The 18,013-nt window shown below is 39.1% G+C and overlaps 1 protein-coding gene across 1 annotated transcript in view; it reads right to left on the bottom strand.

Annotated features, from left to right (window-relative positions):
- MEOX2 (mesenchyme homeobox 2) overlaps positions 1-18,013 on the bottom strand; it is an 89,755-nt gene that overhangs the window by 16,955 nt on the left and 54,787 nt on the right. The window contains exon 2 of the mRNA XM_043965219.1: positions 7,102-7,274. Coding sequence (XP_043821154.1) covers positions 7,102-7,274 — 173 coding nt within the window. The remainder of the gene's footprint in view (positions 1-7,101; positions 7,275-18,013) is intronic.

Below are 18,013 nucleotides of genomic sequence, written 5' to 3' on the forward strand. Positions count from 1 at the left end.
CCAGTTTTGGGGATTTTTTAGGACCACCCTTTTGGGGAGGAGACCAACAGCATTGCCTGCTGAGCACTTGACTTCTGACTTCCGGGGTGCGAGCTTAAAAGGCAAGGAGAGAATGGAAGTGGGAGCTTTTTCCTGCTCCGCTGGTCTCCTGGCTGCGCTGCACAGACAGACGCGGACTGGAGTTTGACTCGGCCCGGCTCTCGGTTAACAGCACGCGCTTGACTCGGTCTCTCTCCCCAAAAGTGGCCTTGGGTTTTGGTGAGTTTTATACAGAATATAGACTAAGCCTAGACTTAAGACGATTTGTATTGTATTTCTACTTTCTTATCCTTCTAATCAACATCATCTCAGACACAGACAAGAAGCTGCTTCTTATGATTAACCATAGACAAGAGTTTGAGTCTTTTAGGGTAAATGACTCCCCTTTTGAAGAATATGTTGATGAATTAAAGAAATTTGGAAAGTGGGGAGGAAATGATACAATTGTAGCATTTGCTAAGCAGCATCAGGTGGTTCATCAATTAAATCAGCCTTTATTGAAAATCAGTGGCACAGACAAAACTGATGCTAGAGAACTCCATATTTTCTACCATAAAGAACATTATGACAGCATTAGAAAGATCAATGACAATTCAGAAACCCTTGCCACTTTGGCATGCAGAGAATTGGGGAACCACTTAAAACAATGTGGCATACCCCAAACTCTAGCAGCTTAAATACCTTAAAATTTAACAAGCATTTCCTTCTACAGGTAAAGCACTGAAGCACATGGCCTAGTTTTCTGGCCCACCTCAATTTCCCCCACCCTTTACCTACCCTATACCTATTTTTTTTAATCCTTTTTGTTTTTGTTTTGTTTTGACTTTTGAAAGGCACTGAAAAGACCTGGAATTCACCAATCACCTTGTGGCTACCATACAATAAAGGTTCTATCTAGAAAACCAGAAGGTTCTTCCATTTACTAGTCTGGGAGATAAATTAAGGGAAAGGTTAAGTAGGGGAGATTTATGATCTAATATCCAATTTTAATCTCACAGAAGAAAGGAAGGATGGAAGGAAGGAAGGAAGGAAGGAAGGAAGGAAGGAAGGAAGGAAGGAAGGAAGGAAGGAAGGAAGGAAGGAAGGAAGGAAGGAAGGAAGAGAGGAGTGTAGATGATAGATTGATAGATTGATGGTAGAAGAATAGATGATTGAATGAACATGTATTCCAGATACTTTGCTAAGTGCTGAAGATACAAATACAAGCAAACAAGATAATCGCTGCTCTCAAAGTGCTAAAATTCTAATGGGGAAAGAAAAGATATAAAGCTGAGCTGGAAAGGGAATTAACAAGGGACACATATATGTCAGCATGCTGTGGAGATAGCCAGGACATAGCATGGAGTCATGAATACAGGCAAGATAAGGCAAAGATTAACTGTTAAGATCCTGGCACACTAGGGTCTTAGTTGAAGAAGACTATGGGGACACTGGTTAGAGTACAGGAGACATGGCATCTACCATTTGAATTGTGTAATTGGCATCTTGATGACTTCAATACAATTAAAATGCCTACTTTGTGCTAAGTATTCCGCTAGGTGCATGTGAAGTCATTTGACTTACATGCCCACTGTGACCTGCAGGGAACAGGGCAAAAGTTTAGCTGTAGCTGAGAATCTAAATCTTAAGGATTTCTCCTTACACCAAACTGAATCATGGATTTAAAGAATAAAGGGATTTTAGAGGTCAAAGAGTTGATTCCCCTCATTTTAAAAATGAGGAAACCAAGACATGGAATTCAAGTGACTTGCCCAAGACTGTACAGGTAGTAGGTAGCAGAGCAGAGATTTTCAGTTGTCTATCCATTACATCATGCCCTCAGAGCTTCCATTTTCTCTTTATGTGAAATTATATTGGAGGATGAAAGAAAAGAATAATGATATTTAGGAGTGGAAGGAAGAAGAGGAGAATTTGGGGAAGAAAAGGTCTACCCCTTTCTTCTTAGTTCCCCAATTGTCCCTCTTCCTCATAGAGCCCTTTCTTAATGGATAATAATACAGCCTAACAAGAGATGAAGTTTACCCGATAATCAGACCATTTCTTAAGAAGGCAAGCAGTAAGGAAGACAGACAAATCCAAACTGGCTTCAGAGACTTCACACAAGCATTTCCAGGGCTGTTTCGAAGGAGCAAAGTTGCACCTTTGCCAAGAAGTGGGAAAGGCCTTAATCGCTACAGATAACAGCAGTCTTTCCCTGGGCAAGCAAGCTCAGGACTCTGACTTTATTCCTGGCAAATGGCCCAGGGGATGGTATCCCATCCTCCTTACAACTGGATAGAGGCACAGTCCAAATTTGTTATTTCCCCCAATTGTGACATAAAACATGGTCACACTTCCTGTGGAAATCAGTATCTTCATACCAGGCCATTGATGTGCATTTCCCTTTTTTCCCCTCTCACTTAAAAATAAAAATAAACCAGATGCATGCTGATGCCCACTGTAGAACAGAATGTATTCAGCTCTGCTGGGCACTAAATGCCCATGTGGATTGTTGTCTAATATAGTAAGAGAAGATGAATTTACAAAAAATGGAAGGAAAAAAGCCCTCCATATCTTCTTTCTTTCAATACATCTGGGGCATGAGAGTGTAAAATGTCAAAAACTTATTGTCTTAGAGAAGAGAAATCCAGTGACTTGTCCAAGGTGCAGCTGGTGTCAAAGATGGCTAAGAACCAAATCCAACATTCTATCCACCACTGCACGCTGACTCGTATATCTTAGGTGCTATTGATAATCAATGAGATAATATATGCCACATGGACCTTGAAAACCTTAAAACAAGTGTTGATGAAGCACTTAATTTGTACTGGACACTCTACTGAGTGCTGGAGATAGAAGTTAAAAAGAATGAAAAGCATCCTTACTCACAAAGAGCTTATACAAGAATGGAGAAGACAAATTTCTCTTCCCCCCACCTTGCTCCTTCTCCTCCTCTCCTCCTTCTCTCCTTTCCTGTCTGTCTCTGTCTCTGTGTCAGTCTCTCTCTCTGTCTTGGTCTCTGTCTCTCTCTCTCTGTCTCTCTGTCTCTGTCTCTGCCCCCTTCTCTGTCTCTGTCTCTCTGTCTCTCTCTTTGTCTCTGTCTATGTCTCTCTGTCTATGTCTCTCTGTCTCTGTCTCTCTCTCTGTGTCTCTCTGTTTCTCTCTCTCCAAAGACATACACATTTATATACACATATATAGTATGTGTGTATATGTATACATACACAATCCAATATATGTCTATATGTCTGTGGGTATAATCAGTCATTAAACATTTATTGTGTCTACTATGTTCCAGGCCATGTGAATAAACACAAATAGTTAAATACAAGGTGGTTGGGAAAGGAAGGTACAGTCACTTAGAGAGAACAGGGAAGGCTTCCTGCAGAAAATGTTTGAGATTCCTCTTACAGGAACATACATAACCTTTTATTGTTTGCAATCCCCACATTCAGTTACGCCACTCCATATGGGATTGCGACCCACAGTAAGAAGATTTTTCCTAGGATAGATGTGTGTGGCCACACCCTGTGTATATACCTTCCGGTGTATGGGAAGCCCTCCACAAAGAAAGTGCATGTGGACAAAGACAAGATGAGAGTTCAGCCTCACAGGAGGAGGCAAAGGAAAGATCAAATATAGCATAGAAACACTATTGAGAGTGAGTAAAATGGCAAAAACAGATGGCAGGGAGAAAACAGAGGTGTCTAACTCTTATTCTGCATCTGTTTTCTCTTTCAAGGTAAATGATCATAGACCTGGAAAGGTCAAGACACAAAATGGAAAATTGGAAGATGACACCCAAGCTGAGTAAGGAAATAAAAAAAAGAACATCTCTATTCTTTAGAACTTTAAGTCACCTGGAACGAATGGGCTACATCTTCCTGCTTTAAGAATGGAACACTTAACCCCAATTTTCTCACACACACACACACAAAAAACAACAAACAAAAACAAAAAGAATGGAACAGAGGTCAGAGCAAGAGAGATAACAAGGGGAGTGAAGGTCCCATTGTCCTCTTCTTTCGTCAGACCTCATGTGGTATAATGTGCTTAATTCTAGAAGCCTTTTTTAATAATAATATATATAAATTTAAGAATCCCCAAATGGTAACAGGCAACTAAGATGATGAAGGAGCTTGAGATCATGCCCTGTGAAGGACAGCTGAAGAAACTAGGGGTGGTCACCCTGGATATGCTTCATAATGTGTTTGTTCTCAGGCATAGGATGGATTCAATGTCTCTGTAATCCTTACCCAGTCCTGAGATTGGGGTTCTGAGAATACAAGATTTTAGGAGTGGGTAAGATATAGTTGTCTATAAGTACTCCAATGAAGTTAAATATACATATATACATATACACACATATCCACACATTGGCCTTATAGACCTTATAACATAAAAGTTGATGTTCATAAAAGGATCTGAAAATTATTAGAAATAGAAAAGGCACATTTACTGTCTATTCTGCCTGGTAAGAACAAAGGCTCATTATAGTTATCTTCTGATTAGTCATAATACTACAACAGAGCAAGATAATTTAAATAAATTAAATAATTTAAAGATTCAATAAGTATCAATGAGTTTATACTTTTATCTGAAATTTATTTTTAATTGCATATGAACTCATTGCTGGATGACATCCTCAGAAGTATGGGTCTCTCTAATACTTCCCATACATTATCTGGTCTACTTCCCACATTATTCCTTGAGGCATGGAAGTCATTATGACTCCCATTTTACAAAGGAAGACACTGAGGTTCAAATGGATGATTTCTCTTTGGCAAGCCAGCTGTATGGGCTTATTCTAGTTCACTATGTGTCTCTTTATTCAATCAGGCTATTTCTAAGTCCAACCAAGTCCTTACTTTGGAAAGGAGACCTGGGAAATTCTTCCATTTCCCCATTCTGCTTCCCAGTCCAACTCCCCACCACAATGCACTTCATGCTGAGAACACACTGTTCTCTTAGAATTTGCCAAATGTTTCCTGGAGCAACGGATGTCATTAAGTGTTTGGGCTAAAACAGAGGTTCTGAATTCACAGTGAAAAGAGAAAATCGGGATGTCCAAAGTACAGTAGGTTGCTCAAGCCAAATTCAAAAACAAGGCTGGCAAGATAAACAGAAGTATGAATGACCTCTCACTGACTTCTCATCATGCTCTCCACAATGCCTGGTCCTCTCTCCTCATAGACCCAACAGCACCCTACTATCTCCACTCTTCCAATGACTTCACTTCCCATCACCATGATAAGACCAAAGCCTTGGGTCAAAAGTGTCTTTGTTTCCCTTATTTGAAATTTCAAAATCTCTCTAGGTTTCCACACATCACCTAATTACAAGGAGTTCTTAAACTTTTTTCCTGTCTCATGTACTTCTTTGACAATTTAGCAAAACCAGTCGAACCCATCGCAAATTTTAAATGCTGAAAATAGAATACATAAGTGTTTCTCTCTATATTTGATCTTCCCATGCACCCTACACATGCATGTGCTTATGGCTTCTATATAATAAAAAGGGAAATAAAATTAAAATTAAATTAAATATAAGAAAACTTAGCTTGACCATGCCATCCTCGAAGCTTTTCTTCAATATTTCTCCTACCCTTCTCTCTTACAAATCTAGAGAGTGAAATAATGGTATTTACTTACTCATCACCTGCTCACTCTTCATAGCTGATGATTCTAGTACTACCCACTTGCTGCTTTCATATATTTGAAAGTAGGTATCTGTCCCAGTGTACATCCATAAATACCTTCACTCTCAAAATGGTGCAAAGTGATAAGAAATTATGCATCTGAATAATTCAGAGATCCCTCACAAAGACTTCAATAAACTGATGCAGATGGGGAGAGCAGAAGAAACACCATATGGAGGAAGTAGAGGAAACAATATATAGAATGCCTATAGCAATCTAAGTGAAAAGTCCAGCCCCTCTAAAAAAGAAAATAAAGACACTGTATATTGTACAATGCTAAAAACAACAACAACAACAAGCCTGACCCTGAAATAAAACAAAAAATAAGAAAATCCCCACCACCCTTTCTTGTAGAGGGGGGAACTAACCATATGGGACACTACATATACTCTCAGACATTGGTGATAAATTGGCTAGTTTTACTAAGTTGCTTTTCTCTCTCTCTCTCTCTCTCTCTCTCTCTCTCTCTCTCTCTCTCTTTCTCTCTCTCTCTCTCTCTCTCTCTCCTTCCCTTTTTCCCTTACTCTCTCTCCCCACCTCTGCCATTCTTTGTTACATGGGATGACTCCCTAGGGAAAAGAGAAAAGAAGGATATTTTCTGGAAGGAAGATAGGAAAGAAACAATAAAAATAATTTGAGTGATATAAAATATTACTTTGTATCAGTCTTATGCTCTATGATGTTGGATTTTCCAGTCCTCAAGATTAAAAACAATTTGAAAGTCATTGTACTTGCAGGGAAAACACACTTCTTTGATTCATTCACTGGTTAGCCAAGAGTAGTCTGGATTTTTTTTTTACTTTGTCCATGCTAGTTAAAACTTTGAATTCACTTTCTAGAGGTGAATTTCTGTTGATGATCCCATATCTCATTTTACCCAAAAATGCCCCATGGATAGCACACAAAGACTTCCAGTTGGATAGCTCACTGAGAATGAGGGACATATGAAATTTCCAAAATGGTCATAGCTCACATTCCTATATTGCCTTTGAATTTCAAGTTTGCCAATGTGTTCTATGTACATGATAAAATTAGAGGTTCCTAACAAGCCTGGGAAAAGAGAATACCTACCACTTCCATTTTTGCAGATGAGGTGAAAAAGCACTTGATTAAGTGCTGACTATGTATCAAAGAACATGCTAAGAACTGGGGATAAAATTACAAGCAAAAAAGGCATTGAAGTGACTTCTCCATGGTTATTCAAATGACAAATATCAAAGGTGGAATTTGAACTTGTTTTCCTGTTTGTGCCAAGCACTCCATCTTCTATTTCAAGTTACTTTTTGATATAAACTGTAATGGGGAAAATCTTTATTGGGAAAGCCAGAACAGCTTTAAAGGCAAATTGATTTTAAAAGAAAAATGAATTCTAGCATCATCCTCACCTGCCTTTCCGTGAGATCCAAGTTCACTGCAATCTCATATCTCCTCAGTCTGGTTAGGTAGTTATGATGAGCAAATTCTGCCTCAAGCTCCCGGATCTGCTCCTTGGTGAAGGCTGTCCTCTCCTTCCTGGGCTTACTATTTACTTCTGACTTGTAATTTCCTTCCTGGGAATCTGAAAGTCAGAGCAGATTACATGCAATGTCATTAAATTACTAGATTAATGAAAGCATCTCCTCACTCACCCTCCTTTGCTACTGGGGGGGGAGGGGGAGATTAGTTGCAAGGTCAATGATTGTCTATTCCAGACTATCAATGACCTCTTCACTAACCAAGGCCAACATACTTTACATGGAGAGAGAAAGAGAGACACACAGAGACACACAGAGACAGAGAAACAGAAACAGAGACAGAGAGAATGAGAATGAATAAAAACTGCTGGCAAAACTCACAGAGTTTTCATATTTGCGACATCCCCAAACATGGGTGGGCAGGACTGACCTAGATCCTTGTGTCAATTCCAAATAACCTCTCTCACCAGCCAAACAGCCTAGCTATAAAGGTCAAGCATTACCAACAAAAAAATCCCAATTTAGAACCACAAATGTAAAAAAACAAATGAAAGATATTAAATGTGAACATCATTGTAGCTTTTCCATCCATTTAGAAGTAAAATTATTTGGGAAGGAAGGTAAAAGGGCACAGAAAGATGTCTTTTCTATGTGGCAGACTCCTGTGGAATAAAGAATATAATCTCTAAAACATCCAGAACAATGACTCTTAAATAACAACAACAACAATTGATAGGGCTTTTTTCCTCATAAAGAATAAAGAAGTTACTTTCTGAACATAATTACAAAGATATGAAGGGAGAGAACCCTTTTTAAAGGTCCTTTAAACCAAGGCTTAGGGAAGCTGGGTCACACAAGGGATAAATCTTTGGCTTAGGAATCAGGAAGACTCATCTTCATGAGTTCAAATTGATCCTCAAAACTTACTAGCTCTGTGATGCTCAGAATTTATAGTCTTGGGCTCAAAGATCATTGTAGATGGTGACTATTTTAATGAAATTAAAAGACACTTGCTTTCTGAAAGGAAAGCTATGACAAATCTAGACTGCATACTAAAAAGCAGAGACAGCACCTCGCCAACAAAGGTCCGTATAGTCAATGCTATGGTTTTTCTAGTAGCAATGTATGTGTGAGTGTTGGACTATAAGGAAAGCTGAGTGATGCAGAATCAGTGCTTTCAAATTGTGGTGAAGGAAAAGAATTTTGAAAGTCCTTCTCACAGCAGCAGATCAAATCAGCAAATACTTAAAGAAATTAATTCAAGCTATTTATAAGAACATCAAATACTGAATCTGTAGCTCAAATATTCATTGGAAAGAAGTGATTTGGAAAAAGATTGAAGGCAAAAGGAAAGGGTGACAGGAGAGAATGAGATGGATTGATGGTATCATGAAAACAACAAACGATCTTGGACACACTTTTAGAGATAGTGGAGGATAGAAGGGCTTGGCACACTATGGTCCTCTGAGTCATGAAGAGTTGAACATGACTGAATTATAGAAGGATAACAATGAACCAGGGCTTGAAGGTCAGTTCTGCTGAGCAGAGGAGAACCTTTCTTTCCAAAAGTTCCAATAATAATTTCCTTGTTTTATTTTGTTTTCTTTTGTTTGGGTTGTTGTTGGTGGTAGTGGTGATGGTGGTAATGTTGGTAGTTGTGGTAGTGGTGGTTTGTGTTTGTCATTTCACTGTGCAGGAAATTCCTAGTGAGAAAACTCTCTTCAACCATGTATATATATATTTGAGAGTTATCTAGGGGCATTGAGTAGTTAAGCAATTTGCCTAGAGTTAAACAGATAGTATGCATCAGAAACAAGATAAGAACCTAAGCCTTCTTCCTGACTCTGTAAGCAGCTCAGAGAGGTAATGTTTTATCTTGGATAAACCATAGGATTTGGAGTCTGGATAGCATACATTTGTATATCATTTCCTATATTGGCGGTGTGATACTTCTCCTTTTCTAGGGTGCAATTTCCTCATCTGTGAAATAAAGGGATAAGAAGCAATAACCTCTAAGGTCTCTTGCAACACCAAATCTACAATCCCATGATCTCTATTCACCATGCCAGACTTAGAGTATTTTTTTCTTCCTTCTGACATCCCTGGAGGCAGAATAGTGCATGATAGGGTCAGGATCGTGTCCAGAGGACAACTTGTCAAAGTTCACAAAGGCCATTATTCAAATAGATTATAATTCATGTCAGAATATGTTCCTCCAAAACACCCATATAAGAAATTATCTATATAGTTGCCTCATTTTCCCACCCCATGTATTCACTTGCACTCAGGGCCAGGATTTAAGAATGAGATAAAATATTACTTTCCTCTGACCACATCTGATTTCATTTGACAGAAGAATTATCATGTTTTCTTATAGGGCACAAAGCTAAGGGCTATTTATAAACATTAATTTCCTCTTTGCCATGACCAAAGAATTCATTGAATAGTAGCCAACCTATTATTTATGAGCCTTTCCACAGTTAGGTTTTCCTTTGGACAATAGAGCCAGTCTATTAATGGAACTATACTTGATGGAGATGTGTGGTGGGTAGGAATAAACTCGAGAATGTTTCCCGTGATGACCTATGTTCAAGAAACTGTGTGAGAGGTATCACAGAGACAGTGTACAAATGCAAACATGGAACTGGCCATGGGGACACCAGATGGAGAGCCCAAGACTTCCACAGATATTCACAAAGTATAAAGGGGTCTCTGTGGGTAGAAAGTTCCTCAGCATCTTGCAGGGAATTCTTTCTGAAGGACCCAGGGAAGAACATGGACAAGCATCAGGAAGAAAAGGCATTAATAGAATGTGATCTGCAGCCATGGAGGGATGAAGCTTACTCATAAGATTGGCTCACCTAGGTGGTACAATGAATAGAGCACAGACTCTGGACTAAGGAAGCCCTGCACTCAAATCTTGCCTTAGATGCTTACCAGTTATGTGACCTTGGGCAAGTCTCTTAACCACTGTCTGACTGAGTTTCTTCAACAATAAAATTGAGATAATTAATAACCCCAAGGGTTATGTTCTGACATAATGTAAAATACTTTACACAGTTCCTGCAACATTGTAGGTGCTATTATGGTTGTTGTTGTTGTTATCTTTAAAGCACTGAAGCACAGGACACATGGAGAAATCCCAATTCAAATCCATTGTTAGTAAACTTGGTCTTTCTTCATTCCTCCCCTATCAGCTACTAGTGCCCTCTTTCCCCAAACTTCATGCTATTCATTTTGTCTACATTATTTATATACTTATTTAGATATGCCCATGTTGTTTATGCATTAGAGTGGAAGTTCTTTGATGGGAGAAATTGTTTCCTTTTTTTCTCCCTGGGGCCTAGTGCAAAGCCTGGTACAGAGTAGGCATTTAAATGTTTATTCATTTATTGATTTTTCATTGTATCCACAGTGGCAAGAAAATTGTCTGGTAGGTTGTAAGCATTTAATAAATGCTTGCAGATTGAATGATTGATAAATATTTTTTCTTCCAAATGACTTATTTCAAGTCCAAAGATGCTGTAATACTTGGAATACATGTATAAGAAATCCCAAATATTTTGGATATGCTCTCCTCCCCTCTGCCAATGTACAGCCTGATAGGAACTATCTAAAAGTGAATCTCCTGAACCAGGTCCTGATTATGCCAATAACTCTGACTCATGATTAAAAGTATATGAAGCTGACCCACTGTGATGCTTTTTGTAGCCCACAAGAATGGCAATTGGTTTTCATTAATAGCCTGGCCCATCAGTTACTTTAACAGATTACAAGATATGTTTTCCTGATGAGTATGCAGGCTATATCCAGAATTCTTTAAAAATCACAAACCACAGTTCTAGGATCATCAATCACACCTCTACTGATGAGCTCTGTGCCTTGGCAGAATCCAGACAGCTGAAATGGTCTAGAGAATGAGTGGCCCTCTGTCATGGGATTATTGATTGGCCTCTTCCTCCCCATGTATGAGACTCATGCCCATTATGTAAAAGCTGGGATTGGAAGGAGAGAGTGAGGGTAGATCCAGACAATATCAAGACATCTGGCATCATCCAGATGTTTTATCTATGTTATTATTAGATGATGATCAACATTCAGGTATCTCAGAACATCCAGATGTTCTGACATAATGTAGGCAAAACTCCCTGATGAGTGGCTGCATTGTTCACTTTTCAGCTGGAAGCTCAGGATCTTGTAGAAGCTATCACAGCCCACATTCATGCTCAAAAAATGGACTTCTCACACCAGGCTCCCAGCATGTACACTCTGATGCCAAACTGGAAGAGAGCCCTGTCCCCAGGCTGTGGGTCACTTTTCTTTGATGGGGCAAAACCCTTCTCCTTGCGTGTAAAACAAATGTGGACTCAAGTCACAGAGCCAGGCTATTTTTTTTTCATAAGCAATCTGATGCGAATGATTCATAGTTTGCCTATTTCCTTATGTAAGCATGAATGAATGAATTCACATTAGGGGAAGCGTGTTAACTTATGTTTATTTTCATTTCTTTGAAATTTACATCCTTTAACTCTTTGTGATATTCACAACTTCGAGAAAAGTGAATAAGTAGCTATCTGTGTGTGTGTGTGTGTGTGTGTGTGTGTTTGTTTGTTTGTAAATATTGAAAGGCAGAATACCATCCATACTGATGGCAAGTAGATTTGTGTTCGGATCTGATTCAACATCCAATGTTGGGCTTTCTCAAATCCCTGACCATCACGACAAGCTTAAATCCCATATCCACTTACTGAATTTCCTTTCTAAATATAAGTTGTCCAAAAACTACTGACCACAACATAGTCATTTCCATGGTGCTCATTCAAGTTTCAGGAAATTACTTATGGGACAATTAAATTGTAAATAATGTAACAAGGACTGAATCTGCCCCTCCCCCTTCAGCTGTATTAGAAAAGAACAAGATCCTGGAAAAAATAGTAGATATCCCAGATGTGTCAATTACTAACCCCTAAGAATATTTCTTTTAAAAAATATTTTAAAAATATTTTTTAAAAAAATCTTGCTCTCTAGGCTTTCTATCATATATTTTTTTAAGTTCCCCTTTTTTTCTTTCCCATTAAACACAAGCTCCCTGGAATAGTGTTTTTTGGACTTGTAACCTCCATAAACTTGGGTTGTTTTAATTTCCAAAGCCATAAATCTTTTTTCTTTCTTTCTTTTTCTTTTTGGAATGTTTCTTTTTAACAGTCTCTAAAGGATAAAGACTGGGAGATCCCATCTCTTTCTGACCTTAAGGTCTTTGTTCATATCACCTGACTAGCTTTTCTTTGGTGGAAAATGGGTGGGAGACTTGGAAGAGGCTTTTGGCAGATTTCAAATCAGAGTCCATCTGTTTCCCAGCTGTTTCAACTGAGGCAAAAATCTCTCAGTTTTCTTCCACTGCCCATATCCTATGCCAAATGGTAGGTGTTGAGGGGGGAACTTAGAAATTGCATCCCTTCTTTCTGCCTCTCAGCCTCAAACAAAATATCACCATCTGGCACATTGCATTACAATGTAAAAGGTCACAATTTGAGTATTCTCACTTGTAGACCTGCATGTGCACATTTAAGAAAGAGCATGTGAACACAAGTGTTCCTCCACACATACAGAAATACTCTTTCTTTCTCTCTCAAACACACACACACACACACACACACACACACACACATCTGAATCCCTCACACTTTTTTAAAGAAATGTTGACTTATGGTTCAGGTACTGGTTGGCTGTCCTTGTTCCATAACCTTTGGCTTGCTGGGACTATGCTAATGGAAGAAGTCTGTGATACTTCCGTCAAGGATACAAATTGCTCTCCGAGGATCAGTTCTGTCTAGCTTTTAGAACTTCTCCACATGTGACTTTTTATTTCACCCAGGGCAAGGCAGCGCCAAAAGATAATAATGTTTTATTAGAGGCCAATGAGACAAGGGCTCTCTGTTCATGAGCGACATGGTCTGTTTTTAAGCCAAAGAGTATCATTAAAGCCTGACTGACAAGAGATAGCGTAACACAAAACTAAATCTCTTAACTTGCTTCACTGAAAAGTTAGTATAGTGGTATGTGCACACTAACAGTATAATGAACCATCACCACAGGTAAATATGACCAAAATAATCTAAGTTTTAGATTATGAAGAACAGATGGACACAAAGGTCAACAATATTGTTCCCTTATGAGATTACTTGTGTCTACTTTAAATTGGCTATTGAAAAGACAGATTTAGCACCATTTTATGTACAGCATTGCTGAGTTGGTTCAGTAAAAAGTATCCAGGGGGTGAAGCAAAAGTCTTCATGTGGTGAATGGGGAGATACACTGAACAGAATTAGAGCTTAGGGTTCTTTCCCAATATTGGGAGATCACAGAATACCCTCTAGTGCATCTCATGAAGGTACTTTTGGAGATTTATGGAGAGAAGTGGATAGAGGACACTAGCAGAATGAGAGGTTGAGAAGAAGTCACATGGAGGTAGCAAACTGCAGCAGTGACCCACCTCCATCAAAATATTGAAGACCTTGGTTATAATAAGATGCTTTACATTTAAAAGGGAGACTGGAAGAATTGCTTATTAGTTTAATGCTTAAATCTCTCTATTTTGTAGCTCACTGAGATATGGTGGCAGCCATTGGAGCTTGAGGACTATGAAAAAGGAAGTTTCAAAGAGTCCCATCCTAGTTTAAAGGGCATCCAGTAGAGAGGCCTAGGGAGGGGCACTGGATTTTCCTTGAAGTGAACTACCTGGCTAAGTTTAGAGAGGCTCAACCCCAAATCAGGTGAAGAGGAGGAATGGGGGATGGGTATGCAGAACAGTTCACAATGATGAGTGGCAAGGGTGAAATGATCTGTTTCTGTGAAACACAGGGTCATACCAACCAAAGCCCAGATCCTTGAGAACCAAGGTATGGCCTTAAATGAGCAAAGTATCTCTTTAAAAAAAACTGTCCCAAAATGCTTTCCAGAATAAGGAACTCATGCTATCTCAACATAATCTTTTTGAAAGTAATGGTTGACTATCCTGGAACATGGATGTAATATAATCTCAACTGAAGCCCTTAGTAGCAGATTTTCAATTTTTCATACATTTCTGATTAAAAGCTATCTGCAAGCCATTTAGCTCTTGTGCCAAATTGGGCTAACTCAAAATCTTGTTAGGTTCCCTATCCTTACATAGTAAATTATGAAAATTCCCAGACATTTACCAGGGTTTTACAAAATTAAAAATAAATCCTATGAATGGTTACTAATTCTATATTAGTACAATCCACATTAGTGAGGTACTCATTGGTGGACTTGAACACAGAATTTTAGAGTTAGAAGGAAACAGTCACCTTTCATGGAACACATTGGGATCTTCATGGTTTGAAAGCTAAAACTGGGGCTTCTTAACCTCTTTTTTGGCATGAGACCCTTTTGGGGCATGAGACCCTTTTGGAAATCTAGGGAGGCCTATGGACCCCTTCTCAGATAAATGTTTTTAACTATAGGAAATAAAGCACATAGGATTACAAATGCAATCAAGGGCTAGTGAAATTTCATATGGAATTGCTTTGCATTCCTAGTTCATGGACTCCCTATAATCTGTCCTTGGTCACCTTGGGAGTTCACATACTCCAGGTTAAAGTCCTTTCATCTGAAGTATAAAGATGATTTCCTGATATGCTAAGGCAAAGCCAGGGACGAAAGCATCAGCTCTAAGGAGCTAGCAGAATTGGATAAAGGGATTTCATTTCTTCATGGATTGAAATTCCTCTCTGTTTAGCTCATTCCTGATGTGACATGAGTACAGTATTTAATGAGCATGGTGTCAGAGTCCTTATGGGTGCACTGAGACCAATTTCTTACTTTTCCCAGGAAATAAACTATTCAAAGAAATGATACAAAGATGAGAGGAGGTGAAGGAAGAAAAAAGTTATTTGGTAAAAACAAAAACAACAGTTTTGATGGGGAAGAAGCATTCTTGAGGATGAAAGACAGAAATATGGAAACTGCTGCTTTCTATACATTCATGAAAATAAAGAAATAAAATAGACATGTTTAGGGAAAGGTGGCCAAGAAGGTTAGACTATGAATGTGAACACAAAACAGGGCTACCACTCAAGCACTGCAAAAAGTCCAAGCTTGTGCACTTCAGTTGAAGCCCTTTGCCGAGATGAAAATCATGTGAGCAATCTGGAAATGTGTTCAGCAGAAGTGGACACTGGGATTAAGAGAGGCTCCAAAATTAGATAGGTTTTGCCCTTTGGATTCAAGAGTACATGCCTCTTCAGTGATGGGATTGCTGTGATTCATTGTGCTCCATCAGAACTTGGGAAATACTTTTTAACAACTCATCCTTAACAACTCTAGCAAAGGCTGGATCCAGTGAAGGGTCTGAGGGGATCCCAGAAGCCTCTAGGACTGGGCTGAGAATCCCTGGCCTATTCCCCCCTCCCCAACAAGATACCCAACAAATAGCTTTTCAGCCTTTCTTTAACGACTCATACTGAAGGGAAACCTACTGACTTACTTACTCCATGCTGCCTGGAATGCTCTGCTGGCTCAGACCTGACTCCGATTCCCTGGCTTCCTTCAAGATTCAGCTCAAATCCCACCTCTCATAAGAGTTCCTTCCTAGTCCCTATCTTCACTCATCTCCAACTAGCACTTTCTTATTCTGAAGACCTCCCATCTATTCATCTCTCTCTGTGTATGTACATGTACATGTACATATATGTATATATAGAGATATATATATTATGTATACATATATAAAAATCTTGTATGTACATAATTATTTACAGATTGTCTCCCTGATTATCATGTTAGCTTCTTGAGGCAGGAGGTTTTTACCTTTCTGTGCATCTCCATCACTCAGCAGTGTCTGGCCCATAGTATGCATTTAATAGCTTCACATTGACACACCCAGCTGAAAGCCACTTCACTTTTTCATAGAGATGACTGTTAAGACATTTTGCTTTACATCAAACCAACATTAGGTCCTCTGCAGCTTTTATCAATGTCCCATAAGTCTTTACTTGGAGTTGATCAACTAATTAAGAAATCAATCACCATTTATTAATTACCTGCTATATGCCCCACACTGTCCTAAGCAGAACAAATCTAATCCCTTCTCCACATAATTTTGCTGCAAGTCAATGTATATAATTGTCACACCCAACTATTTATTCCCTCTCTCTCTCTCTGTAAGAATTTTCCCCAGGTCCTTCAATTAAACCTAATGATCTAAAGTTCCTTCATGATCCTACCTGCCCCTTTCTTGATACAATCCTGCTGGTCAATGTCCTTACCAAAGAACACATTCTTCTCAAAGTAGTCGGATCAAGATATAATATGGCAGTACTAGTCCAGGATTGACTGAGCTTTATGGGTAAGCTAAGTCTATTTCTTTTTCCATTTGAGCTGGTGCCTAGATATGACTACACCATACAGACACGGGAAATTTATCATTTGGCTTCAAATCTAGCAATTTACACTCATTTTTTATCCAACTTTGCATATTCGAGTTAATTCCATGTTGTATTCTGTTGAAGTGTTTTTGAATGCCGACTCTATCTCTCAGTATCTTAACTCTCTTTCTCTCTCAGATGTGTGTCAGGCGCAGGATTGATAAATGTCTTCTATGCCTTTATCCAAGTCACTGACTGACAATAAGAGGAAATGAAAAGTGAAAGTGAAAAAGACAGGGAGCGGGAGGGGGAGAGGAAGAGGGAGAGGAAGAGGAAAGGAAGCATCAAGCATATATCCCTAAGATCATTTCACCCAAGACCTCCCTCAAAGATGACAACAAACACTTAATGATTACTCTTTTGGACTGACCTTTCAACCAGGTCCAAATTCCCCTAATTTTACCTTCACTTAGCCCACATTTCTCCTTCTTTTGTGTGTGTGTGTGTGTGTGTGTGTGTGTGTGTGTGTGTGTGTGAGAGAGAGAGAGAGAGAGAGAGAGAGAGAGAGAGAGAGAGAGAGAGAGAGAGAGAGAGAGAGAGAGAGAGAGAGAACGATCTTTATTCCCACTTTGCTACAATCTGGAAAAACTACCTTCAGTACCCGCCCGCCCCCCACCCCCATTCTAGGAAATCAGTAATCCTATCCATAAAGTAAATGTCTACCATGACTGGTTCCTGCTGAAGCCTGTCACTTAGCTCAGTTTTAACCTCAAAGTCCCCTTTCCCATCTTGGATTATTCTCTTTACAAGATTATTCTTATCCAAGACTTCTAAATCCATTTGAATTAAGGGTATTTGCCCTCTTGTGTCCTCACTCTAATTCTGAACAAATGTGATTCCTAAACCCTTCCCTATGGAGGCAGATGAATTGGTCCTGGATATTTCAGATCAAGACTTATAAGCAAAATGCCAATGTGGTTATCTTCTACTATATCATAATTGCATAGCCCATGTGAAAAAACTGTTTAGGGGCAGGTGGCTAGGAACTAATTTACCGAAACTACCAAATACATAATTAGGCAGGATTGTATTGTTGCTGTCCCAACATACTACATAAATTTTCCCTACAAAGACAGACTATTTGGGGTCCAGTTCTGCTATGTAACTGTCATTTCCCTAAATCATAGTTTTGGTTGTTTTTGCAGATGGCGTTCTCCACTGACATCCTTTAAAGCATCCTTACAGTAGACAGGTAACCAATGGCTTGCAAAGACCATGCCAGTGCAAAACAAGCCATAAATGATGCAAAAGTTTACAGCCCAGAGACAGTGAAGAGCTGCGTCTTTGTCATTTGAAGGCCATCGTAACTAAGGCCAGTGAATAAAGCTGGCCACCAGGGGATAAATGTATGTGTGTGTTTCTTTTTTCTTCACTTTCAGGGACTTTTGAAAACCAGC

The sequence above is a fragment of the Dromiciops gliroides genome, chromosome 5 (assembly GCF_019393635.1).
Source record: "Dromiciops gliroides isolate mDroGli1 chromosome 5, mDroGli1.pri, whole genome shotgun sequence".
NCBI classification, from domain to species: Eukaryota; Metazoa; Chordata; class Mammalia; order Microbiotheria; family Microbiotheriidae; genus Dromiciops; species Dromiciops gliroides.